This window comes from Sinocyclocheilus grahami, unplaced genomic scaffold (genome assembly GCF_001515645.1).
Source record: "Sinocyclocheilus grahami isolate Dianchi unplaced genomic scaffold, SAMN03320097.WGS_v1.1 scaffold843.1, whole genome shotgun sequence".
Classification (NCBI taxonomy): Eukaryota; Metazoa; Chordata; class Actinopteri; order Cypriniformes; family Cyprinidae; genus Sinocyclocheilus; species Sinocyclocheilus grahami.
In genome coordinates this window covers 592,779-615,206 of record NW_015506022.1, presented here as the reverse complement: position 1 = coordinate 615,206, position 22,428 = coordinate 592,779, and the positions used below count along the sequence as shown (strand labels likewise).

The 22,428-nt window shown below is 37.7% G+C and overlaps 1 protein-coding gene across 1 annotated transcript in view; it reads right to left on the bottom strand.

The window, feature by feature from the left end:
* Positions 1-270: 270 nt before the first annotated feature.
* Positions 271-22,428, bottom strand: part of brsk2a (BR serine/threonine kinase 2a) — a 254,881-nt gene continuing 232,723 nt past the window's right edge. Inside the window, exons 14-19 of the mRNA XM_016247583.1 lie at positions 19,938-20,145; positions 17,617-17,665; positions 15,323-15,446; positions 12,907-13,087; positions 11,002-11,091; positions 271-1,444 (exon numbers count right to left, since the gene is read on the bottom strand). Coding sequence (XP_016103069.1) covers positions 1,281-1,444; positions 11,002-11,091; positions 12,907-13,087; positions 15,323-15,446; positions 17,617-17,665; positions 19,938-20,145 — 816 coding nt within the window. The 3' untranslated portion in view covers positions 271-1,280. The remainder of the gene's footprint in view (positions 1,445-11,001; positions 11,092-12,906; positions 13,088-15,322; positions 15,447-17,616; positions 17,666-19,937; positions 20,146-22,428) is intronic.

Genomic DNA, 22,428 nt, shown 5'->3' with positions numbered 1-22,428 from the left:
AGAAAAAAAGTTAGACCTGATTGCGACTTTTTATGTAACAATTCTGACAATTCAGAAATGTGAGATATAAACTCGCAATAACGAGAACATTTTTTTATTGCTAGTTTATAACTTGCATTTGTGAATTCTTTGAAGTTAGAATTGTGAGATAAAAAACTTGCAATTGCAAGAAAAAAATCTGAATTGTGTTTTGTTTTTCTGCCATGGAATTGTGAGTTTTTATCACAATTCAGTCACAAGTCACAATTACCTTTTTAAGTTTTTATTCCATGGCAAAAATAAGCTTCCATAATTCAGAAACAGCAACTCTGTGTAACACACATCAAACAACTCGATTCTCAATAGATTCAGTAAAGTTTGCCATTAGCATGTTGCTAAATTAACAACTTCCCTCTTCATAGGAAGCAACTCCATGTGACATACAAATGGCATTCCTTACACTGTGCACACTGGATACTTGATTCTTAATTGATTTCAGCAGAGTTTGCCATTAGCATGTTGCTAAGCTAATAGCTCCAAATTTGAATGTGCATAAAAACACATAAAATACAAATACTGAGGTATTCAGTTTTATTAGATTGATTTAAGTGCTTTCTCTGTCATCTTTAATGGATTTTTATGAAGTTTGTTGAGTTGCATTAAGGGTGTCATAATCAAATTGAGATACCTAGAGGAAGCTCACTACATTTTGGAACAGAGCCAGTTTTTTTTTTGCAGTCGGTTCCCACCGGCTGGTCAACCATTTTAACTGGTTGGTGTGCTGAGATGATGGCAGGGGAGCACACAGGTTGAGTAGGAACAAGTGTGGGTGTTTGTATTTTAGTCCTCGGAGAGAGCGGAGAGCGGGAAGGAAAGAGTATGATGAAGGATGAAGTGTCCATCTCCTTGGAAACCTGCTTGTTCATCATGAAAAGTGCCGTCTGTCAATAACTGTCCATCTCAGGATGTGCAGGGAAGTGGGGGTGGAGTTTTAATACATTTTCTGGATAATTCCTAGCAGCAAAGACAAGCCGTCACAAAGGTGAGGAAAACGGGAAGACAGATGTAAAGACAAGAAAATATTTGGGGTAGAAACGACAGGGGTTCGGGAGGGGGACTGGCACAAGGACATGGCAGAGACGGTGAAAGGGGAAATGTGTCTGGATTTGTGTCAGAATTTGTTTTGAAACAGTCATTCCATCATACAAAAGTTTGTCCAAATAAAAATTCCATCACCTCTAAGATTATGTACATTTTGAGTTCTTTTGTAGGTACGTTTGAAAAGCTTGATTGGTAAAGTTTTAGGGCTGCTCCTGTGTCCCAACGTTTGCTACCAGCTTGGCATTGTCCCTGGGATTGCCCGCTGGGCATTTAGAGTCACTAGGCTGAGGGTCGTGGCGACAGGCGTTAGGTGGGTGTCTGTTGGGCGTGCCAGGTGGAAGAGGCACCTGACCGTTCTTGTCGTCTGAAAAAAGTTGTTTAATTACGTCAAAGAAGTTACTCAATGGGCTGCCTAGGTACACAGATAGGAAGAAAAGGAAAAAAAGAGAGACAAAGAGAGAACAAATAGAGAAATGAACAATGGACTCACACGAGGAGAAGTGGACAGAAGGGGGAAAGAGATAGGAGAGGGAAGAGAAAGAGGAGGAAAATGTGAAGACTAAGACTTGGAGAAGCTTTGACGGCCACATCACTTAAAATGGTAGCTAGCTGGTTTCTAGCTGGCCATTAGCTTGTCCAAGCTGGCTTGCAACTGGAAATAAAAAACATAATCATGGTGTAGCTAGTGCTATGCTCTACGAGTTGAGCAACAGGAACATAGCCACAGCAACATAATTAGCTGCAGTTTAGACGGTTGATGAGAGATTGGCTGAGCTAGTAGACCATATTGGACCAGATAAATCATCTTGACTGCCAAATAAGCTTGACCTGGTTTTTCCAGCCCAAGTTCAACTAGGTTCCCACTAGCTGTTTAGCCAAATTAACACTCTTGGACCAGCAATAAACCAGCTTGCATGTTCTAAAAGCAACTTGACCATCTTAAGATGGTATGGCCTGGTTTTTACAGCAATGTCCTTTGATCAAGGTAGTGTACCAGCTCAGCTGGGTTCCTAACTGCTGGTAGTTCAGCTGGTCAACCTCTTAAACCAGTTTGGGACTAGCTATAATCCAGCTACTGTGTTCCATAACAGAGCTACCACTTTAAAATCAACGTGAAACAGCATTTACAACCCATTTTACTTCTGACAAGACGTATATCTGAGCAAAACAGAATATTCCCTCCAAAAAAACTAAGGTGGGACTTGTATGTTTTCCTGCAACCAAGTTGGTGTACCAGCTCAGCCAGGTCTCCAACGGCAAATAGTTCAGCTGGTCAACCATCTAAGCCAGCTTGGACCAGCTAGAAACCAGCTGCTGTGTTCCATAACAGAGCTACCACTTTAAAGTCAACGTGAAACAGCATTTGCAACCCATTTTACTTCACCCAGGACATATTTCCAAGTGAAAAAGAATAATCCTCCAAGAATTAAGGTGGAACTTGATTTTTTCTCTATAAGCAATTGTTTGCTGAGGTTCAAGATGGAATCAAATGTGAGTTTGTAGTTGATTGTTGTAGACCACTACTTTTTGAGGAGGCTATTTGACCTGGAGGTGGAGGTTGAAGGTCATCCCCAAGAGCATCTTTGACACTTCTTTTCAAATCTATTGTTATTTACTATTATTTGAAGTACCTACTTTAAAAGGCATTAAATTGCTTGTTAACCGGTGAGATTGGTGTAACAACAGTACCTAAAACAAATAAATACCTTTAGCTAACATTATTTCTGGCCAGGGGGCACCAGTTGGGCAGGTTAGTTGCAAGTTAGTTTTCAGTTATTTGCTAAAAGACAAACATCTTTTTATTAGGTTGTACTTGTAAATCATTTGAAATAAAACCAGGAACATGTATTACTAAAGTAAAGAGAGTTGATTTTGATTTCATGTTGATTTTAAAGATTAAAGATCGCGTAGCTACGCCTACGCCTACACCCACCTGTCAGTCAGGCCCACCTAGTCAGTTGCTTCACAAGGTAGCCTAATCATTGTGAATTCTGTTGCAATAATCACAATACTTGATCTATAAAAAATAAATTCTGTTGTTTCTTAATTCTTGTTTGCCATGTAATGATGAAGATAAGTTTGCAAACAGCCCCTTGCTGCTTAGCTACAGCAGAGATCACTGTATGCCATTATACATGCCTTTGTCCATATTAGGGTTTTCCTGGCACGTCACGTTACTTCTATGAGTCCGTTTTGTACTTTCTGCACGAGAGAGCGCCCTCCGGCTTCGAGTATGAATGAAACGTCCCCCGCGTATTCTACGCTCAAGCAGCTGAACAGCTCTGCTAGTGCTAACGTTAATTCACATATTTCTCCATCACCAGCAGCGCTCCATTCTCCAGCGTCTACCCAGCAACATAATTAGCTGCAGTTTAGACGGTTGATGAGAGATTGGCTGAGCTAGTACACCATATTGGCCCAGATAAATCATCTTGACTGCCAAATAAGCTTGACCTGGTTTTTCCAGCCCAAGTTCAACTAGGTTCCCACTAGCTGTTTAGCCAAATTAACACTCTTGGACCAGCAATAAACCAGCTTGCATGTTCTAAAAGCAACTTGACCATCTTAAGATGGTATGGCCTGGTTTTTACAGCAATGTCCTTTGATCAAGGTAGTGTACCAGCTCAGCTGGGTTCCTAACTGCTGGTAGTTCAGCTGGTCAACCTCTTAAACCAGTTTGGGACTAGCTATAATCCAGCTACTGTGTTCCATAACAGAGCTACCACTTTAAAATCAACGTGAAACAGCATTTACAACCCATTTTACTTCTGACAAGACGTATATCTGAGCAAAACAGAATATTCCCTCCAAAAAAACTAAGGTGGGACTTGTATGTTTTCCTGCAACCAAGTTGGTGTACCAGCTCAGCCAGGTCTCCAACGGCAAATAGTTCAGCTGGTCAACCATCTAAGCCAGCTTGGACCAGCTAGAAACCAGCTGCTGTGTTCCATAACAGAGCTACCACTTTAAAGTCAACGTGAAACAGCATTTGCAACCCATTTTACTTCACCCAGGACATATTTCCAAGTGAAAAAGAATAATCCTCCAAGAATTAAGGTGGAACTTGATTTTTTCTCCATAAGCAATTGTTTGCTGAGGTTCAAGATGGAATCAAATGTGAGTTTGTAGTTGATTGTTGTAGACCACTACTTTTTGAGGAGGCTATTTGACCTGGAGGTGGAGGTTGAAGGTCATCCCCAAGAGCATCTTTGACACTTCTTTTCAAATCTATTGTTATTTACTATTATTTGAAGTACCTACTTTAAAAGGCATTAAATTGCTTGTTAACCGGTGAGATTGGTGTAACAACAGTACCTAAAACAAATAAATACCTTTAGCTAACATTATTTCTGGCCAGGGGGCACCAGTTGGGCAGGTTAGTTGCAAGTTAGTTTTCAGTTATTTGCTAAAAGACAAACATCTTTTTATTAGGTTGTACTTGTAAATCATTTGAAATAAAACCAGGAACATGTATTACTAAAGTAAAGAGAGTTGATTTTGATTTCATGTTGATTTTAAAGATTAAAGATCGCGTAGCTACGCCTACGCCTACACCCACCTGTCAGTCAGGCCCACCTAGTCAGTTGCTTCACAAGGTAGCCTAATCATTGTGAATTCTGTTGCAATAATCACAATACTTGATCTATAAAAAATAAATTCTGTTGTTTCTTAATTCTTGTTTGCCATGTAATGATGAAGATAAGTTTGCAAACAGCCCCTTGCTGCTTAGCTACAGCAGAGATCACTGTATGCCATTATACATGCCTTTGTCCATATTAGGGTTTTCCTGGCACGTCACGTTACTTCTATGAGTCCGTTTTGTACTTTCTGCACGAGAGAGCGCCCTCCGGCTTCGAGTATGAATGAAACGTCCCCCGCGTATTCTACGCTCAAGCAGCTGAACAGCTCTGCTAGTGCTAACGTTAATTCACATATTTCTCCATCACCAGCAGCGCTCCATTCTCCAGCGTCTACCTCCCCTACACGCCAGTGTACAGGTACATGAATCTACATTTTCCTACTATGTAGTTGCCTGGTCACTGTTGTTTATTTCGTTTATGTGGCCGCTGGGCCAGACTATGACCAAGCATGGTTACATACTGTCCACTACTGTACTACTAGCTACTGTCCTGCTGATTTGATGCTGTCTGTCTGTCAGATGCGCGAGCTAGGCCCACCCAATTTTCTCTGGGCCCACCCACATTGTAATTCCTGGCTATGCTAGTGGTTTTAGCCCTGGTAGGTGTGAGGCACATGGGCTCATATGGCTTGATATAGCCAACATGAGAAAGGCTAGATAATTAGAAAAGGCTCTAAAGTAATGAGTGAAGTGATGTGGCATCTGTACATCTGTCACTGCAGAGAGAATTACACATAGATCAGTCAGGAAACACACATATGGGTACAATGTACCCTTTAATCTTCATTCTGCTCACTCCTCAAAATCACATAAGCCTATGACGTGTCATCTGTCCGGTTCAATTACACACCATATTATACAGGCGGAATATACATCAACAAGATATCATCAAGCTCTCTATATTCGGCCTTGTTTTTGTAATTATGTTCATGAAAAATAATTTTGGATGAAAGACTACAATGTCTACAAACATTGTTCACAAATGTTTTAATCAAAGTCTATACAGGCTTAGTCGATCAAAATTGTATTAGTCACAGGAAAAAAAAACCTTCAAATGTGGCTTATGAAACATGTAAGTAGTAGCATCATTAAATGGCCGCTCGCTTTAACACTAACCTCGAAAAATGCGCGCTATTGAAGTGTTTGTGTGGAGTGTGGAAGCTGAACAGTATCATGCTCACTGCATGACAGTTAACTTGGAGGCACCGGTGCGATCATTTGCATTTAACTTAAAATACTCATTTTTGCTCATACAGATAAGAGTAATTCATCTTTTGAATCTGTAAAAGGTCTACTTGCATTTGTGTGCACTCACAATAACAACAAATCATTGTGCTTTTGTAAAATAATGAAAGCAAATAGGGTGCGCTTTATGCCATCAAGGTCTCTTGAGCGTTAAAAAAAAAGGAACCTAAGCTCCTGTTTGCCTCACAGACATGAAAATATATAAACAGAAAGCAAAATGTCTACTTTTAATTGAACCAGATCAAATGGAAAACAAATATTTTCAGATTATGTAATCCATATAATGTGCACGTCCACTGTGGAGTTTATCAATGAATTATTATAATGTTAAGGCAGTCTTCTTGCCGTTTTTTTCCCTGAAGCATTCATAATCATTACTTCTGCTACTGTGGCAAGCTTTATGCGTGCACTTGAGTACTGATAGGCTATAGGCAATTAAAGGTTCATTATTATGAATTATATGGTATATTAATATGTACGTGCGATTAGTCGACTAATCGCTTCAAATAAACGACTATTAGTCGATCAGAAAAATATTTAGTCGAGGGCAGCCCTTTTTTATCCTGTGGCAAAAAAAGCTTTCATAATATATCAGAAGCTTAGGTTATTAGCATTTACACATTATCCTTCACGCAATTACATTATAAAAAGCATGCAACATTTAATTAAACAATTTAAACTGTTTCAGATATTTGAATAACTTTCAAATACTCAGTGGCATAAACCTCAAACTTTGGCAAATGCAGTAAGTAGTTCCTTCACTCATTCTAAGAGAAGTTCTGTAAACTTTTTGTTTTTTGGCAGGCTATTAAAAACCTGTGCATCCTGATTGCTGGAACTGGCGACTGGAAATGGCGATTTTCAAAATGTATTGGCATTTGTGTGTAATATGCAGCGGTCTGTGAATAGTCCATCTGAGGCTCAGACTAGCCTTGAGCTAACTGACTGCATGAGAAAACCCCCTTTAGTGTACTTGATTTAGGATACTTCCAAACTCATGAATACACATGCAAACCTGCACAACTACACCAACTGGCACACAGTGGTGTAGGGTTCATTTGAACATTTAGGGGCACATCAGAGCCTCTGGTGTACATATGGACAGCCTCATATGTTTGGCTCACATAGTCAAGAAATTAAGACCAGATTTGTAAGCCACATACACACTAAGAAGATAACAACCAGTTTATGTTGTGCTCATTTTAACAGTAAGTGCACAAAACCTAAAAAAAAAAAACTGTGCCACACAATTACTGATTCAGTTACGTTACACGTGAAAAGGTATTTATGGGATTGGGTGCACTTTAAATAGGATGTAAGGACATGGGTCATTACAAGTGCTGTGATTATCACAGGTTTATATAAAGAAGGTGGATGTGTGCGTGATAAAGTAGTTAGTGACCCCAAAAACTTTTTGGACACTTAAAGAGATAGTTCACCCAAACAGGAAAATTCTGTCCTCATGTCTGCAGAAGAATGAAAGCCATACAGGTTTGGAAAAACATGAATGTGAGTATACGATGATAGACTCTTTATTTTTGTGTGAACTATCACTTTAAGTCACACTTATAACCTAGGCTCATTGGAAATACGTGCCTCTATATACATTTCTGCAAAACTGAAAAAACTTACCTATTTGTACGAATCAATGCAGTTTCCAGTTGAAATGAACACTAGAGGCAGTAGCACTCCGACGACTTTTATTCCTTTTACTCCTTTTCACACAAAGTATGATTACAGGTACAGAGTTTCGATTAATTTTCACACAATTACTTGCAGAATAGTATGTTATGACTTTAAAACAATTTTAACATCCTGGCCAATTTGATACTTTTGAATGTTTTCGTCACATATACAGCTTCATATGCATGAGTTTTCTAATACAGTAGGTTTGCTCGGTAGCTCACGTGATACGGCGTTGCACTTGAGTGATGACGAGCTCGGTACGAACCCCGTTAAAATACGGTTCGATAAAACAAATCTGCATAAGGAAGTTAAAATAGCACGGCTGCATCAGCAAATGCTGTTTATATCACTATTGTATTTGTTAACACTATCGGGTAGGTTTAGGGTTGGGTTGGGTTTGGTATGGGGGATATTGCTAACACGACAGAGCATTAACCTTTAGCGACACTCCCCGGATATTTGAATTCTGAACAGCCGCAATACCTACCTCAAATAGCATAATAAAAACGCAGCAATACGTGCCTGTACCAACCTAATAAAAACGTGCCACGGTCACTTATTGAACGTGTAGAATGAAAGCCATACAGGTTTGGAAAAACATGAATGTGAGTATACGATGATAGACTCTTTATTTTTGTGTGAACTATCACTTTAAGTCACACTTATGATTATTGTGATGTTTTTATCAGTTTGGACTCTCATTCTGACGGCACCCATTCACTGCAGAGCATCCATTACTGAGCGAGTAATGCAATGCTACATTTCTCCAAATCACAAACTCATCTACATCTTGAATGGCCTGAGGGTGAGTGCATTTTCAGCAAATTTTAATTTTGTTAGCTAACGCAATGACATTCAGACATTTTTAAGTGTGACTCAAGTGTCTAAATACTCTCTGGGCCACTGTAATTGTGCTGCAAGTCTTACCACACTTTGACTTTGAGACTTTAGCGGGTTTTGCAGCACACTGAGAGATCTCTGTGAGAGAGTAACATGCGTGTTGACACGAGACAACACTATCAGCGCAGCCTGAAAAAAAAAAAGTTTGAAATTCCCTAAATCTTTTTTTGGTTTATGAATTGGATCAGCGCATTAGCTTCACTGTGTACGCTCTTCATCATGCCCATGTGAAGCAAATGAGCAATTTCCAATTAACAAGCATGGGGCCAGATGTCTTCATCTAGACTGCATTAGGGGCAAGAAGACTTCGGTTGGGTGGTTATTAGACAAGTTTGTGTGGATAATTATGCTTGTTTGGAATAAAAATAGTTTTTATGAATCTAAAGAACATTGGGAGGTTAGTTATTTGCATACACACAGAAAACCACAACCTCCTACACAAAATAACATAATTAAATCCATAATTTAAGTGTCTATTTTTGGAGTGGTGAGTGTAATCTGACTGCAGTGTGTATGTGCCACTCATCTGCAGTGCAGTAGTGCGTTCAAACCACAGTGAGTCATACAGCACTGAATGAGACACGGTGACGTGTTTAAGAGAAAGCAAAGGAGAGAGAAAGAAAGACAGTGGGGTGGGAACAGAAAAGGACGACAGGAGGAGAAAAAGCAAGGATCTACTTTCTTGAGATGGTCTTGGATGTCTTTCTCTTGCCCAACACTCCCTAAAACCTCCCCATTATTAAATACTACTTCATTATTAAATGCTATTTCATGAACTGTACTAGAAGTTACTAATTACTAATATGTGTACATATATAGCGGGGTTCAAAATACCACTGGAAAAAATGACTATATTTTGCTTAAAAAAAAAAAAAACTTTTGATTTAAATAAATAAATTATATTATTATCAGCAAAACAATTTCAGTGAAAAGTTTAATTTATTGGAATAATATAATACAAAATTAAGCATAAAAAAATAAAATTATCAATATTATCAATAGCCATTACTCCAGTCTTCAGAAATCATTCTAATACGCTGATTTACTGCTCAAGAAACATATAAAGCAAGGCTAAGTATAATGAATTATTATAAATATCTTTTATTGTAAATTTGATCTTTTTTAAATTAAATTGACCAAAAAAGTGACTGTAAAAACATTTTAATGTTACAAAGGTTTTGTTTCAAATAAATTGAACTTTTCATTCATCAAAAATCATGAAAAATATGTTTCCCCAGAAATATTAAAAAACATTAAGCAGCAAAAACTTTTCAACACTGATAATAATAATAATAATAATAATAATAATTGAGCAACAAATCAGCATATTAGAATGATTTCTAAAGAATCATGTGACATTAAAGGCTGGATTAATGTTTTGCCATCACAGGAATAAATTACATTTTAATTACATTTAAAATTACATTTTTTTCTATCATATTCAAATAGAAAACAGTTCTAATAATATTTCACACTATTACTGTATTTCGGTCAAATAAATGGAGCCTTTCATTTATATAATTATTCTAAATTATATTTGATAATTTAGAATAATTATTATTAGCCATATACAGACCCATCATATTTTGTCAGAGTGTTGAACAAATACCAGGAAGAGAGCATCAAAGTTGTTAACTATAACTAAATATCCCTGGAGCTCCATTACCAGTAGTTACTGAAACAATCATATTGGGGTGTGCATTTGGAAAATTGCATATACAATTATATGCATTGTTTTTTTTTGTATTAGATGCTGTTGTTTGCCTAACAGACCACTAGGTAGAGCTGTTATCAGGGAGATGGTTGGGACACAGCCAAATAGCATCATGTGTCAAGAAGAGAGGACATGAACGGAGAATAGGATGGAAAAGTGGCTTTTCTTTGCGATTCTCCCTTGAAAAAACAAAAAATCTCATACTCAGCCGTTCATCCTTGATGCTCTGGAGAGTTCAAGGTAATAGAGGGTATATACGCAGGAAAACTTTTCCAGAATTTGATATTTTATAATAATGCTCCTGATTTGTGTGCTCTGGTTGGTTTAGCGCAATAGCTGATGCAGACAGAGCAAGACGTCGGTTTTAGGGTTATCCCGACCTAAAAAGGTAGCAGGAACCTTTACATAACCAGTCCAGATTGGTCATCCAACAAAGACACCGTGTCCTAAAACTAGAAATCATGACGGTGAAGTGTCCATATTTGGAGAACTGTCAGAAAATCTACCGGTAATGCCGTCTGAGAAATGGGAGCAGCAGTGTGGCCTGAAGGGAATCACCACGAATTGGAAAACTCCCCTTGTCTTCTAGCGTCCCAGTGGGGATTGCTTTAGGGTAGGGATCATGTGGAGAATACTGTGATGCTGTGTTGTGGTGTGCTGACATGCATGATGGAGGAGGGTTATAAACAGGCATGAGAGGGATCGTGGGGCTTGGGACGGGGGGATTTATACTCACCAGACAGCTGCTGGACTCCCGGCTGGTCGTGTGTGCTTAACAACTGCGCCTGAATCGTTTCTACCACCCGCTTGAAACGCCGGCTTGGACCTACAATACAGTGTGAGAGATCACATATAAAACCCCGTTGACATTTTGAAACAGGAAGTTGGGAGGGGTTTCCTTAATACCGATTAATCGAGTACTCGTTCACTTAGTTTGCACTCTAGTGAAAAAAAGCTCCACAGACAAACGATTTGAGCTTTTTAAGAATCTGACAGGAATTTATTGTAAAACTACTTGTAACTTGCAGTCTTTCTTATCTCTGCTAGGTGGACAACAACATTATTTAACATCCTGCACGCTGTAGTGGATAAGAGCTGCTGCTGGCGCTATCATGAGGAGACATAATGGATATTAATGGCAGAAAATAAGGGAGAATAATGCATTAGATGATGCATTATTTATAGGTGTTCTATTTATCTTATGTTGTTATTGTGACCTGCAGTATACTGATGGGATAATTAGTGTGTAAGAGGCTATTTGACTCATTTTGAGAATTAAATGGACATTTTTGTAAGAATTGTTCCTTAGAGGACAGAAAGAAAATTCCTGGCAAGACTAAATGTAAGGAATGGGCTTTATGTTAAATATTTACAGTATATTATTATACAATATGTTGCAATGACTTTGTGCACATATCTAAAATGTTGCTTGTCCGTTATGTTTCTTCAAGGCATACGTTTCTCATTCACTAACTATGCGTAAGCACCCATTTGTGAGTGAAATCGTGCAAACACTTTACATAACTTATAACATTTGTACTCAAATGTATTGCTTATTAATGAAAAAAAAATGTAGGAACAACTAAAACCACATGTATGCACATACTCTAGGTGGCCTCATATACGTTAGTCTTAATCATATTTCATCATACATATGTGTCATATGATTGCTGAGCCTGAGAGTGACAAAAATCTGCAAAGGAAAGATTGTTTTGAAAAGTCCTTACATGGATATGTTTTGGATGTGTTTTATGCAAATGACTAACCTTGGACACACGGATGCTAATTTATAATACTCCAAATACATTAACAAAAGAATGCAGTTCAGACCGAATTCATGTACGTACAGTGTTGTGAATTAGGCGGACAATTTTTGTTAGAAGTTCTCCTATGTTAAATATTAATAATCTGCTAAATTATTACTGAATGAGACTCAATGTCATTAGACTACAATGTAACCATTTTTTTTGAAGTTGTAAATAAAACTAAGATAATTGGAGTAGGTCTCCAAAAAATTATTATTTCAGTCTTTTTAACTCAGAATTTAATTCAATGTGTTGCTTGCTGTTTCTCTGTGAAATTTACTGACAATTTCTGAGTGAAAATTGTATTAAAATGAATAATAAACAAATATTTTAACCTTGTATATCAACTATGTTTAGGTTTATTGGTGAATATAAATAGAAATTTTGTAATTGTATTTATTATTTATTTTATATTTTTGGGCGAATATATATTGCAAAATATATGACATAATACGACATATATAATATGACATATATGAAAAAATACTCTTAATCTATTTAAGAGCAAATACATGAATATCGAAATACATACTGATCGTCAAAAGGCAGAAAATATCAAGTTATATTTTTTAGCGTTTTTCATCCAGCCATATTGCCAAGCTTGACCCAACTAGTGCGCTACATTGGATAATTTTTTTCCTTTTAAAAATACTGTTACAGGTTATTCTGACAGATTTAATGAAAGTATCCCAAATATGCTTCAACATCATGGAGAAAGATAAAATAATTCACCTTTTACTGTATGGCTATGTTCTTTTATTTCAAGCAACGCTGGTGTTCTATGGTCTTGATGAGCGCTGATGTAGTAGCGGCTTGATTGCGGTTGCTGTGGTTACCTGAGAGCAGAGTGAAGGTGACTGAATAAATGCCATTCTCCTTGGTGGCCGCGGTGCTCTCGGTGTACGTGATGTCGACCTGGAACTTAACAGGCTTCTGGAAGACGGTGGGGCCGGCGGTGGATTTGTACTCGGCCCGAAAACTCATCTGCGAGACAACGCTGTGACTGAGGCTGGGAATCTGAGGAAGGCAAGGATCGATCCACTGTTACATATTTGGAAGCACCTATGAAGAACATCAATGGGAACTTGGAAAAGTGTGGCTGTTTATTAAGGTGTGGTCACATGTACGTTTATTTGGTGAATTTTCGCGGGTGAAATCCAGTCATTTCAATAGGAATCTAGGTCTTTGGGAATTTCAGATCTCACAGACTTCGCAATTAGGTTCAAGTCAACATGGGAATTCACAAAATGCTGCTTTATTTAAAAGTGACTTCTGAGTTTCACTACGCTATTGCCAATGGATGTTTTTTTTGCCCGCAAAATTTCACTGAAATTTCTCCATTTACCAGCGCTTGGGAAATGGTCACGAGCAAAATCCAGTCATTGCAATTGGAAAGTTTGGGAATTTCGCGTAAGGGTGAATGATTTCCACATGCAGATTTCATTTCGAGTTCAAGCTGGTCATGGGAGTTCACTGTGTTGACCCAAAGAAAGCTGCTTGAGTTATGCTACTCACAACGCTACCGGTGCTGGGTAGTAACTGATTACATGCTATCTGGATTATGTAATCAGATTCCGACAATTAAAGGATTAGTTCACTACCAGAATAAAAATTTCCTGAAAATTTCAGGATTTTATCAATGCAGCTTCAAAGGGCTCTACACGATCCCAGCCGAGCAATAAGGGTTCTTAAAAAATAAAATTGTACATACTTTTTAACCACAAATGCTCATTTTGCACTAGCTCTGCGATTCGCGTCCATGACTTCACACAATACGTAATCACATTGGAAAGGTCACGCGCTGTTAATTCTTCGTCTGTGTACTCCGGTTCAAAAAGGTAGGGTGGGGCAAAAAAATAATTTTCTCCAACTTCAAAATAGTCTGATATCACTGTTTTACCTTTTATTTGTAAAGAGCGTTTGATTTTCTTTGCACGTTCGCTGTGTTAAACACTGGGTCGGTACTTCCAACTAAGTCACACGTGACCTTTCCAACGTGACTTTGTAATGCGTGAGGTCAAGCAAGTGCAAGACGAGCATTTGTGGTTAAAAAGTATATACATTTTTTTTTAGAAAATGACCGGTCGTTTCGCTATATAAGACCCTTATTTCTCAGCTGGGATTGTCTAGAGCCCTTTGAAACTGCAATTTAGACCTTTGGATAGTTGATCTCCATTGAAGTCAACTATATGGAGACAAATCCTGGAATGTTTTCCTCAAAAACCTTAATTTATTTTCGACTGAAGAAAGAAAGACATGAGGATCTTGGATGACATGGGGGTGAGTAAATTATCAGGACATTTTTATTCTGGAAGCGAACTAACTTATTAAATTACATTTTAAAATACTTGCTATTGGACTACAGTTACTTTTTTATTGATTACATGATTACATATTATTCACACAATAGCAATAAATTAATCACAATTCACCTAATGTATTTACCCCCTAAGATTTTAAGGTAGCAAGTTAATAATTATGTAACACATTTGCATGTTCACAGTCCTCTGATGCAGGTTAATGTCACATGACATGCAAGTAAACAAAATATTTTATATATTATTTTCTTTCTCTTTGTATTTCTTATATCTATATTGTACAACATTATGCTATTTAAATCAATGAGATAAACGAGTTAGGTCAAAAGTAATCAAAAAGTATCCGATTATATCAAATGTGTAATGTAACTGATTACATTCCTAACTACAATTTAATGTAATTTGGAATAAGTACCAGACCACAATTAGTAAGTAATCTACCTAGCACTATTGACACTCAACTTTTATTCTGCAGAAACTGTGCTAATATGACCGCACCTTTACTTTTGCATAACTGAAGGCGAGGAAAACGTCGCTAATCATGACAAGCAAGCTTTTAAGCGCACATTTAAAATGGGTCTAAACGGCAGACTAAACTCCCTTCTCTTCTGCACAAACCTCTTGAGGCACAACATCTATATGCTAATGATTCATGCCCTGCGTTGATTTTTCATTGACCTCTAATGAAAGAGGCAGCCACGGGGAGGATGGAAACATCACAGACTAGCATTTTACAGAATTGAAACACAAATCAGAAAGGTATTTGCAAATGTAAAAACACAGGCTTCCGGCCAAGCCTATTAAAGCCAGTGCGACGGGCAAAGTCTTTCAATCTGATAGAGAGAACGCAGAACCATATATTCAAATATTCATAGCTGTCGTTTACAACAGAGGACTGAAACGGGATTGGAGGCATGCAAAAGAGATTGCTTACCGAGAGAAAGGCGTGGACGATGTCGGCTTTTATAGAGCTCAGTGGCTTGTCCCTAATAACCACGAAGATCTGCTCCTCTTTCTCCAGATTGATGAAGTTACCAAACCAAGATTTTTTGGCAAGTCTGCAGAGTGAGAGAAATATGAAACATGAAGCTTTTATGAAGTCTTCAGGGGATACAAGGTCAGTCCTTATCAGAGCTCAGAATAAGATAGATCCTATGGCGCATATGCAAAATGAATTGATATTGAATAATTCATAAAAGGGAGTATGTGAAAGAACGGCACACAGCAGAGGGTCTACAAATTAACATGATGAACTTTGCATGAGGTCATATTGATGGATAGGACAAAAGTCAAAGAAGTTGTATAAAAATCCATAAGGTGCTCTTGTCTCATAGCTAAAAAAAAATGTGTTTAAGGAAGTCACTGGTTACAATATTCAAAAATATGACTGCAGAAATTTTAGAAGACTTGCCAAGTTGGATCACATATTTAGAGGCGCACAACGCAGTTGCACTGACCTCTACAAAGTCTTGGGTACAACTTTTCAGTTAAATTGGCTATGATAAAAAATTGTTTGGAAGATGTATCTATAATTTAATGAATGGGCTCTGAATTGTTAATCATTAACACCCACTGTAGCATTTCTGTAAAATTCATAAAAGATGTATCCACATGTTTGAATATTTATGGAATGTTGCCATGTTTATATTTGAATATACAGTATTTTAAATTAAATATATATTCTAGATTTATAACCGTTTATATCAGTTTTTTAATATAATTTAATACTTCAGAATTTAATACTTTTACTCAGCAAGGATGAATTATATTGATCAAGTGACAGTAAAGACATTAATAATTTTACTTTAAAAAAAAAAAATTAATTATGTTCTTTTGGACCCCATTTGTCAAAGAGTTCAGAGTCCTATGGCCGAATCACAGCCATGCTGACCATAGACAAAATTTCCACACATTTTTTTTTTTTATATTGTTTTGACCATTAATGATATTAAGAAATGTTTCTTGATATTTTTAAGTGTAATACTCTTTACCATTTAATATATCAGTGAACATGTTGACTTTGCATTGCTAGAAAGTTGTTATATTTGTAGATAAACTGTAAATATATTTCTGTACGTTGCTACAATACATTTCAGAGTATAAGTCATATTTAGGAAAATATATTATTAAACAACTGTTGCATTTTTGCTGCAGTAGGTCACTCAAAATTAAAGCATCTCTATTGATGAAAAAATCAAGCAAAGCCCCTGGTGTTTAAACTAGCACCTGTAATTTGGTCTCGTTTTAGTATATAAAGAAATAACCGTCTGTCTAAAAAGCAGATCGCTCTAGCTCTAAAAAGCTTCAGTCCGCCACTGTTGTGTATCAACAAAGCACAGTCGCTCGCAACTTAGCTTCCAGAAACTGATTTATGGCAGAGGATGACAAAAGAAAGCAGAGAGCGCCGCGGCTTATCCAGCTGGCGTGGAAAGCAAGAGAGAGGTGGATAAGTTATGGAAGACAAAATAGAAAACAAAAGAGGATGAGGGATCACTCCGTTTGGGGGAGAGAGAGTTTGTGACTGCTGTCTGCTGTGTGCTGAGACCCACCTCAGTGGGAGAAAGATATGACTGAGCTTCCATTAGACTGGAAAAATAAGACTAAATGGTTTAACCGAGGCAAACATAACTCACAATGATTTCTGAAGTGCTGAGGAGGGTTTACATCAACACTGTTGTTGGGTAAGTATTGTTCAAGGTCTACTATTCGTCTTTTTCAGAGGATGTTTCTCGGCGGCTGCATTTCCAGCATAGAACTGACTTAATGGTAAGCTGGAAACGCATTATGGCATTTTTATGGAAATCAAACGTCCCGATAATAATAATAAAACCTGAAATCAACCTACACTGTAGGGATCTCCCAATGGCACCAATGATAACAACAGGTAAATAAAGGGAGTAAAGAAAATTTACATATCATTTATATGACAATATTAATTAAAAGTACACTAGACCAGGTCTTATCATGAGTAGCAAAAGAAAAAGAAAAGAAAATTAATAAAATTCCCAGCAGTAAGTGATCCAAGAATTCCAAGAATGCACCCTCTCTCTAAAATAAATAAAATATTAGAATAAATGCATAGAAAAATAATAAAAATAAAATTATGCTTTCTATTTCTCTCATGAAAAGGGTTCATGGCTCCTGAAAATAAGTATAATAAGCCTAATAAAAAAGACAACAGCAGTCAATGGGAAATCTGTAACATGCTATAAAAAGCTGTGTACTCACTCTGGGGAAGACTCTGGTGTAAGGCTGGACATTTCCTCTTGAGTGGGAACTGTTCCGAGTAAAGCAAGGATGTTAGCATGTTCCATTTTTGTAATTAATCAAAGTTGTGTATCATTTTAAAATAGTTTTCTAACTAATTCAACATCTCAGTATGTCGGATAGATATAATTAGAGCCTATAGTTGCATGCAAAAGTGCATCGTTTGTGAGTATTTGTCTCATGTTGCCCGTTTAGCTTGGGATTAAAGGTTATGCCAGCAATAAAACTGGATCATTAAGGGGTCGCATGCAGGAGAAATTATTTAGAAATGGAAACTGATGCTACTGAAACAATGTGAGGTGGTAACCATGGTAGCAGGCTTAATATTAGTTTACAGTCAGTATGTAAATCAGAGCATTTAGCCACAACAAGCCATGAAACAGATCCAGTCAAACTGGAGGAGGTAAGAGCTTTATTTCAGGCCTATATTGACTCAATGTAGAGTGACTGCATTAAGAGGGATTTGGAAGATCTAGTCAAAATCATCTTATTCTCCCTTTGTTGGCCACCCAAACAATTCCAGGTGTTTGTGACTTATTACTGAGCCAAAAGCAAACCAAGTTTATTTAAACACCCCATAAAACAGTTTCAGGGGGAAAAAAGTTTTTGATGAAATCCAAGAGTTTTCTGACTCTCCATAGAAAGTATCAGAACTACCACATTCAAGGCCCAAAAAGGTAGTAAGGACATTGATAAAATAGTCCATGCGACATCAGCGGTTCAACTGTAATTTTATGAAGCTACGACAATACTTTTTGTGCACAAAGAAAACAAAAATAACAAATTTATTCAACAATTTCATCTCTTCCGTGTTAGTCTTCAATGTGCGTTCACAAGAGTATCACGACGCATGCGTATGGTGCCACTGACGCAGAAGCTGGCATTCTGATGTTGAACCCGGATGCGCTGTGGCTTGTTTACAAGCAGAGGAATGCATACACATGCGTCATGGTTCTCTTGTGAATGGCAGCAGAGACTGACCCAAAAAAGAAGAAATTGTTGAATAAAGTTGTTATTTTTGTTTTCTTTGCGCATATAGTATTCTCGTAGCTTCATAAAATTACAGTTGAACCACTGTCACAGACTATTTTAACGATGCCTTTACTACCTTTCTGGACCTTGAACGTGGTAGTTCCAATACTGTCGGATTTCATCAAAAATATCTCAATTTGTGTTCTGAAGATGAACAAAGGTCTTATGGGTTTGGAACGACATGAGGGAGAGTAATTAATTACAGAATTTTCATTTTTGGGTGAACGAACCCTTTAAGACTACAATATACTTCAAGTGAAATCGAAGAATGCACTGGTGTGTTTACTTTGGCTAGTAAACACTTTCGAGCTACCATTGGTCACTGGCAATTACATAATAGGTAGGTGTGCTCTTACATACTCATCTAAACCCGCTCACAGCAGTGTGGGCGGCGTCTGGATGTTCATTAACACTATATCGCTGCAAAGATATTTTGAACTTCTTTTTACCCCTAAGCAAAGAACGAATAAGAAATTTACCATGAGTGTATCATGGGCTTTAAGGGGACACAGCATTCTCATTCTAGACCAGGGGCATCCAAACCTGTTCCTGGAGGGCCATTGTCCTGCAGAATTTAGCTCCAACACAAGCTAATCAAGGTCTTCAGACTCACTAGAAACTTCCAGTCAAGTGTGTTGGAGCTGTTAGGAACTAAACTCTGCAGGACGTTGGCCCTCCAGGAACAGGTTTGGACGCCCCTGGTATAGAGCCTTTTATTGGACAAGAATCTATAAGACAGGGGTTCTGAACTTTGGCCCTTGAGGTCCACTGTAGAGTTTAGCTCCATTCCTAATCAAACACAACTGCCTGTAGCTTTCTAGTGATTCTGAAGACCTTAATGAGTTTGTTCAGGTGAGTTTGATTAGGGTTGGAGCTAAACTCTGCATTAAAGTGGACCTCAAGGGCCAGAGTTGAGAAACCCCTGCTATAAGACAAGACGACATCATCAACATTGTTGGCTCATTGTTGGTTATCTCAAAAGAGAATGTGTTATTCTTGTCAACTTTTATGAGTACAATAATATCTAGATTTGCCTCAAAGCTAACAGAAATGGATTAAACACCACATAACTATAATTTTGATTTCATGGTGTCGTGAATTGTAGCCTGGACATCCATCCAGAGTTTTACCTTTCTTCGGCCCGAGATGCTGGGATAGGCACCAACATCTCCGCGACCCTACTTAGGACAAGTGGTTTGGAGAATGCATGGATAGATGAATTGTAGCTTGTTTACTCTATCCACCAATACCTTGCAGTTTCCTGCGGTGAAAGCGTGGTGAGCCCAGGATGCTGTTCTTGATGGAGTTGAGGCGCGTCTTCCAGGGCATTCCCCCGATGGAGGGGCTGGGGGGTGGCGTAGGGGTCGGCGTCCCCGCTGGGCTGTCCTTAGGCGTGTGCACAGGCGTTCCTTTGGGGGTGGGGATAGGGCTGCCCCTTGGAGAGGGGTGGGGGGTCACCTGTATGGTGGGGATAGATTTGGTGGTGTGGTCAGAGCCGGGAACAGGGTGGAAGTGGTGTAGTCGGATAGGGGAAAGAGGGGCAACAGGCCTAAAGGGGACCAAGAGTTGAGGGGGTATGATGGAGGCTGGGGTTGCCCGCCGCACCAGTGGGCTTCCCGGTATACAGGGTGCTTGAGGTTGACATGGAGTCGAAGGTTCTGACTTGGCTGTCGAAATGTGTTCGGGCTCAGATTCAGGTAAGGGGTTTGATCTGGCGGATTGTAAGGGTTTGTCTTTGGGTTTGGCTGGAAGAGTTTGGGTCTTTGGGCAGGGCAAGAGAGACTCAGATATAGAGTTTGGCGTTAGGGAGTTAGAAGTGGGTTTTTTTGACTCGTTTTGATCCGAGTTTGGTTTTAGGGAGTCAGTGATACTAGAACTGGGGGACAAGAGCAGCTCAGTGGACTGAGGTGGGACACAGAACTTTCGGACAGGCTTTGGGGGAAGGTGAGAACCAGAGCAGAACACATCGAGATATACAGGCAAGAGACAAAGCATTGTGGGTAAAACACACAAAAAGGGAAGGAATAATTTAAGGAGGAATAAGGAGCCATGGTGGTGTAGAAGAAAAAAAAAAGCATGCAGTTAGCCAAGACTGGTGAGCGAAAGATGCAACAAGACCATTGTGAGGAGCAAATCAAGTCTTTTCAGGAACACCAAAGAAAGCTGCCAATGGGAAAATAAAAAGGGATTTAAGAGCAAATATTCTGCCGTGAAATGAGCAACTTGGGTATCAAACAAAAAAATCATGTATTAGAGGTGTGGACAATGTAATTTGCAGTATGAATTTGGACTTATGCTCAGAATCAGCTGTTAACAAACTAACGGCAAAGAAATGCAATGCCTGACTGTGTCCAAGTTTTGAACCATGTATAAACCTTCAAAGCTTGTAAGCATCTGAATATGAATGTCTCAAAATACAAAAGCTACCAAGTTGCAGAAATACTTCAAGCACTAATCTTCTCTTCACAGCTGGAATCCAGAAAAGTAATCAAAGCAAACAAATTCACAAAAGTAACAAGCAGTACATTAACCTAATTTATGTCAAACATAAAAAGACTTCAAATTTTCATGTGACATACAAAACAGAGGTTTAGAGTGAACTTCTAAATCAATTTCCACTTGGAATCAACACTATACGTTGGCAAGCTTTAGGGTAAGGCCTTGGTAATCTGTGAGCCGTCTTAAACAAGCCAACTGGAAAGGTTTAGCCAAGAGCTTCTGTGCTAATCAGAGGAGTGGGATTTTCTACAGCGTTCCCTGAGCTGGATTTCCACTTGGGGAAAGACACAGAGAGCAGCAGATAGGATGAAAGAGTATATCTCCATGAAACAAAAACGGCTGTCTTCTGCAACTCACTCTTGCACGATTTCCTTCCTTGTTTACTTTGCTTGCTAGAGAACAGACAGCTATTTCCAAGGTTCCTACACCTTATGACTGGTTCATTTTCATGAGCTTTTAAGTCATACATGCTGGATAAGGATTTTAAAAAAATAATAATTTCCCATGTCTCAATAAAAAGCACGGAATTGTCAGTGATCACCAAAACACTTACCTAGTGGTTTTGTTAACTGAAATAAAATAGACATACCGAAATAAAATTAAATACTAAAAAAGTATAACTTTTTTCAGCTACTTGCCAAAGCACCATTTCTCCTTTTCATTTAGATTAACTTGACATACCAAAATAGCTAAAACTAAAAAACTGAAATTAAAATTAATGAAAGCTATTTTGGCATATAAAAAACCCCCCTGAAACTTAAAATGTAAAAAAAAAATAATAATAAAATATATATATATATATATATATATATATATAAATAAAAACTCTAATATACAAAATTTGAATTATTTTTCAATATAACAGCATCTCAATACTACCAAAAACATTGCTGGCCAAAGCAACATTTTAAGTTTTGTTTAGTTTAGTACTGAGATTATAAAAAATAAATAAACTCTAAAAACTAAAAACTGAAACTTAATAAAAACAATACATAACTTAAAATATTAATAATAATAATTTAAATATATATTATAATATAATAAAAATTACAAAAACTTTACAATTAAAATAAAAAACATATAAAAAAAAATTTAATTGAAAATATTCACAAAACAATTATAATAATATATCAATGAAACTAAAAAGCACCACTACATACTCTGTATCATGAGCACTTTGCTTGTTAATAACATCTGACATATATATATATATATATATATATATATATATATATATATATA